The following is a 5,527-nucleotide window of genomic DNA, read 5'->3' as shown; positions in this document are numbered from 1 at the left end:
TTGGTTGTTGGTTTAGTCCCTGGGAGCTCCGAGGGTACTGGTTGGTTCATATTGTTATTCCTCCTATGGGGCTTCAAACCCCTTCAGCTCCTTTGGTCCTTTCTCTAGCTCCTCCATTGGGGACCCCATACTCAGTCCAGTGGTTGGCTGCGAGGATATACATTCTTGTGCGCGCCCAACTCGCCAGCAAGAACGATGCTGCAACAGGATCCTTCTGCACACGTTTATTGGGAGAGCTTGATTGCAGAGGCGAAGAGACCCCAAGCCCAGAACTGGTGCTGCTTATATAGGCCTAGGAGAGGCGTGTCTCACACCTGGATTGGTTGTGCTTGGGTTATGCTTACCACCTCATTTGCATGCCTACATCTGATTGGTTAACTTCTCTCTCATCTGATTGGTTATCTTGTCTCTCATCTGATTGGTTAAATTCTCTCTCATCTGATTGGTTAATTTTGGTTAATTCTCAAAACCTCATCACTCTTTTTTTTTTTTTTTTTTTTTTTTTTTTTTTGGTTTTTTGAGACAGGGTTTCTCTGTATAGCTCCGGCTGTCCTGGAACTCACTTTGTAGACCAGGCTGGCCTCGAACTCAGAAATTCGCCTGCCTCTGCCTCCCAAGTGCTGGGATTAAAGGCGTGTGTCACCACGCCCGACGGTAATTCACTCTTGAATTATGAATGTGTGGTTCTGGTTTGCTACTGCTGAAAAATCAAGATACCAGAATTACTAAAGTGAAATGCTTGCTTAACTGGGAAAATTGATGCTGGTTAGCTGGAGTTGAGAAGTTGTCAGTTATTAAGAAGAGACCAGCATCATTGAGGTGAAAAAATCTTCTGCCAAGTGTTTCTTCAGAGCAGATACACACAAGCTGTGTTCCAGAGGTGGCTTAGGTCATACTTCGCACCTGCAGCCAAACATGGTCAGCTGTAATACATATCAGGTGGTGGTAGATTTTAGGGCATGAAGGAGTCATGGAGAGCACCTGAAGCTTGGCAGCAGGAGTAGGCAGGATAACACATTGGTCTTCTAGTAGTGAAACTAGTAGCAGCAGGGGCCACAGATTGAAGGGGCCACGGAGACAGTTGAGGCTAGGCACCATGAAGAGAGCCCAGGAAAGGGTATTGGTGACAGTGTAGCCCAGGTGCAGAAGACCGCAGCATTTCAATTATTCAAATACCATGGGGTGACTGTCCAGAACTGCAGTAGCTATGGAGTAGATCTGGTCTGAGCCTAGAAAAACTGTGTGGATCCCAGATGATTTTGAGAAGAATCCCAGATATTGGACGTTGAGTGATTTATGAAGTTAAGTTGGAGTTTGTTTTTACTTTGATCTGATTGTGACTGTGGTCCTCTTGAAATAAGAAAGTATGTAAATTATTTTGATTTTATAGAAGCCCACAGTTGAGAGACTTTGTTTTAAGAGACTTCAGACTTTTCATAATTTTTTCTTTTATTAATTATTTTAGTTATTTGCATTTCAAATATTGTTCCCCTTCCTGGTCCCCCCTCCATGAGCCCCCCACTCCCCCTTCCCCTTGGCCTCTCAAAGGGTGCTTTCCCACCCACCCAGTTTCACCTCACCCCTCTAGCATCAAGCCTCCACAGGACCAAGCACATCCCCTCCCACTGAGGTCAGACAGGGCAGTCCTCTGCTACATATGTAGTGGGGGCTACAGACTAGCCCATGTATGCTCCTTGGTTGGTAGCTCAGTCCCTGGGAGCTCTGAGGGGTCCAGTTAGTTAACATTGTTGTTCTTCCTATGGGGTTGCAATCTCCTTTAGCTCCTTCAGTCCTTCCCCCTAACTCTTCCATTGGGGTCCCCAGGCTCAGTCCAATGGTTGGCTGTGAACATCCACCTCTGTCTCGTGTACTGGCAGGGCCTCTCGAGGGACAGGTAAATATCAGGCTCCTGTCAGCAAGCACTTCTTGGCATCAGTAATAGTGTCCAGGTTTGGTGTCTGCAGATGGAATGGATTCCTAGGTGGGGCAGTCTCTGGATGGCCTTTCCTTCAGTCTCTGCTCCAATATTTGTCCCTACATTTCCTTTATACAAGAACAATTCTGGGTCAAAAAATTTGAGATGGGTGGGTGGCCTCATTCCTCATCTAGGGTCCATGCCTATCTATTGGAGGTTGTCTCTTTAGGTTCCATCTCCCCACTGTTGGACATTTCAGCTAATATCACTGCCATTGGGTCCTGGGAGCCACTCAAATACCTGGTGCCTGAGATTTTCTAGTCATTCCCCAAGTCCTCCACCCACAGTGCTGCAATATTTCTAATAATTTTCCTGACCCCTGGGCTTCTCTCCTGCCCCCCTCCCCCATATCTGATCCTACTCTCTTTCTCCCCTCCCCTCTCCCACGCAGGTCCTTCCCTTCCTCTGCCTCCAGTGATTACTTTGTTCTCCCTTCTAAGTGGTATTGAAGAATTCATACTTGGGCCTTCCTTATTATTAAGCTTCATATGGCCTGAGAGTTACAACATAGGTATTCTGTTGGCTAATATCCACTTATCAGTGAGTACATATCATGTGTGTTCTTTTGTGACTAGGTTATATTTTCTAGTTTTATCCATTTGCCTAAGAATTTCATGAAGTCATTGTTTTTAATAGCTGAGTAGTACTCCATTGTGTAAATGTAACACATTTTCTGTATCCCTTCCTCTGTTGAGGGACATCTGGGTTCTTTCCAGCTTCTAGCTATTATAAATAAGGCTGCTATGAACATAGTATCCTTATTAAATGTTGGAGCATCTTTTGGGTATATGCCCAGGTGGATTTTTTTGAGAGACTGAATTTTTTTTTTTTAATGTTTGAATTTGTAAGACTGTGGAACTTTCTCAGTTTGTAAAATGTATACTCTGATGTTTATATTTATGTGTGATCTTGGGAATGGATAAGAAAAGAAAAGTTTGTGGCTTTATAGCATACAACCTTGTTATCACTATAACTCCCAGGAATAAAATTGTTGCTACTTCATAGCTGCAGTTTTGCTACTGTTATGAATGTAATGTAAATATATGATATGCAAGATATCTGATATGTGACCCCTGTAAAGGCCCCTGATATGACTAACAGATTGGAAATCATTGCTTCACAGGGCTGTGTTTGTGCGTCAAGTTGACCAGACATCCATTGTGCTAGATAGTTTTATGTCCACTTGATACAAAATGTCATCAGAGAGGAGGAGACCTCAAATTTAAAAAATGCCTCCATAATATCTGGCTGTAGGCAACCCTATAGCACATTTTCTTAATTATTGATTGATGGGAGAGGATCCAGCCCATTGTGGGTAGTTCCAACCCTGACTTAGTTGTCCTGGATTCTATAAGAAATCAGGCTGAAAAAATGATGAGGAGCAAGCCAGTAAGCAGCATCCCTTCATGGCCTCTGCATCAGTTCCTGCCTCCCTGTTTGAGTCCTGTCCTGGCTTCCTTTGATGAACAGTGATTTGAAAGCATAGTCCATACAAATCATTCCCCCTGCAGTTGCTTTGATCATGCTGATTCATCTCAGCAGTGATAACTCGAACTAGAACATGTTGTCAATGTGTAATAATTTCCTTCTGAGGAGATTCACTATGCCACTGTTGCTTTAATACCTGCCTCACTCAAAGAGCTCTTTGTTCATGCCAATATCTTAGATATAGTAGAAGGCATAGAAGAGATTTCAGATGAATTGAGAGGATGTTCTAGGCATAATACTTTTGAATCAAAAGATACCGATATGAAGAATTACTTGGTAGCTGTAGAAGAGACAGTTGTTAATTTTAATTAGTATTTCTCTGTAAAGGAGGAGTGGACATTTAGGTATCACATTTTCTTTCATTATCTTAATTTCACTTAAAATTATAAGTGTAATATCTCTTCTCATTTATAGTGCATTAATCAAGAAGAATCCCATTTTTCCCCTACTAGACGTGTACCCTAAGATTTTTTTCTTTGATTCTGACATATGAATCTATCTGTGCAGGGAAAGTTCTTCTAATTCTTTGATTAATGATCAGAAAGAAAGACCAAACATTAATAGAGACATCAGTTTAAATGTAGAATGCCTTGCCATGGGTGAAAGACTTGCTTTGTTCTGTTTTAGAACAATCCCTCTAACACAGCCCTGGCTGTCCTGGAACTACTATGTAGACCAGGCTGGCTTCACACTCAAAGATCTGCCTCCTGAGTGTGGAGATTAAAGGTGTGGACCACCCCACCTGGCACCGGAAAAAAAGTTTTTTTTTTCTGTCTTTGCCATTAATTGCCACCAAAAGTAAGATGCCTTTAAATAGCTGTGTGACATCATGTGAAACTCAGTTTATCCATGGGACAGATATTACCATTATTAAATTCCTTGCACAAAACTATAGTTTCAAGTGCTTCTCGTTGTTTTGCATGCAATCTGAAATCATTTTTTTTCTTCTCTACTTTACTCCAGGAATCCTGCCCAACTTCACATTTTAAAAAATCGAGACCATATGAAAGACCTCCGCAGGTACCTGATGTTCAAATACATCCAGTATCTAGTCCTGCCTTCTCCAAATGTCATCATCTTTCTGCTGGGATCTCTTGCCAGTCTCTATGTCATGCTGATATTGACATTTCCTTCTGTTTCCAGAAAATCCACTGCGGTGTTTATTGGTAGCATAGCTCAGGCAGACATCTTAGTTGTCTGCAGCTTGTTTTCTGCTATCTCAGCATGCGTGATAAGGAGCGAGCCATCGTCAACTTCTTTTCAACTAGCCTTGAGGCAAAACTTCCAAATTGCAAATATACATGCCAGTTCCCTTTTACTCAGCTGTGTTACCCTTGAGGCTTTTCTGATTACTTTTCTTCCAGTAGAGACACGCCACATAAGGAATGTTAGATGTGCCAGAGTGGCTTCTAAAATCATCTGGGCTGTTGTAATTACCGAGTGTTTCCTTTACCAGCTTGAATATGTCAAAGGCCTCAACATCTCCTATCTTGGCATTCATAGGCAAATTCAGCTATTGATGAGTTTCTTTTATGAGGCCACAGTGCTGCTGAAATTACTTATTTATCCCATTGGAGTTCTTCTAAGAATCTTCAACGTATATCTTTTTTATAAAATGTATTTCCGAGACCATTATAGTTAGTTTCTCAGGCCTGTGAGATATAATGACCCTGTTGTTTTGTCAAACAGTCATATTTATGGGGCTATGAAGACATTTTATAGCTGTGATTAACTTTAGCTTGTTAATATTAAGAAAAAATACTAACATCAGTAGTGTCGATTGACCTCATGTAAACAGTTAAAGGTTTTGAGAACAAAACACCAGACTTCTAGTGAAAGGAATGTTGTCTGAAGACTGCTCATTTGAGTCTCCAAGCTGCTGTCTGCACTGCACATTTCAGCGTCAAGACTATAGCACCTGTGTTCCTGATGTGCCAGCCTGGTGGCCCACCCCACAGTGTTTCAACTCTCTAGCTCTGAAAAATCATGTGAGACAGTTAAAAGAAAGAGAAAATACAACCTTCTCAGTTTACAAAATGATACTTGTATGTATATGTGATTTCA

The 5,527-nt window shown here is 41.8% G+C and overlaps 1 protein-coding gene across 1 annotated transcript; it reads left to right on the top strand.

Annotated features, from left to right (window-relative positions):
* The first annotated feature begins 4,433 nt into the window (after window positions 1–4,433).
* On the top strand, window positions 4,434–5,105 carry LOC110286197 (lysophosphatidic acid receptor 4-like). The gene has a single exon (XM_021152649.3). The coding sequence runs from the start codon at window positions 4,467–4,469 to the stop codon at window positions 5,103–5,105; it is 639 nt and encodes a 212-aa protein (XP_021008308.3). The 5' UTR covers window positions 4,434–4,466.
* Window positions 5,106–5,527: the final 422 nt, after the last annotated feature.

The sequence above is a fragment of the Mus caroli genome, unplaced genomic scaffold, assembly GCF_978045245.1.
Source record: "Mus caroli unplaced genomic scaffold, Mus_caroli_1 scaffold_5, whole genome shotgun sequence".
Lineage (NCBI taxonomy): Eukaryota > Metazoa > Chordata > Mammalia > Rodentia > Muridae > Mus > Mus caroli.
The sequence above is the reverse complement of the archived record's forward strand: the minus strand, read 5'-3'. Positions and strand labels throughout refer to the sequence as shown.

What these genes read in the sequence shown, in the direction of transcription:
- LOC110286197 (XM_021152649.3), top strand. Translation starts at nt 4,467, where the DNA reads ATGAAAGACCTCCGCAGGTACCTGATGTTCAAATACATCCAGTATCTA.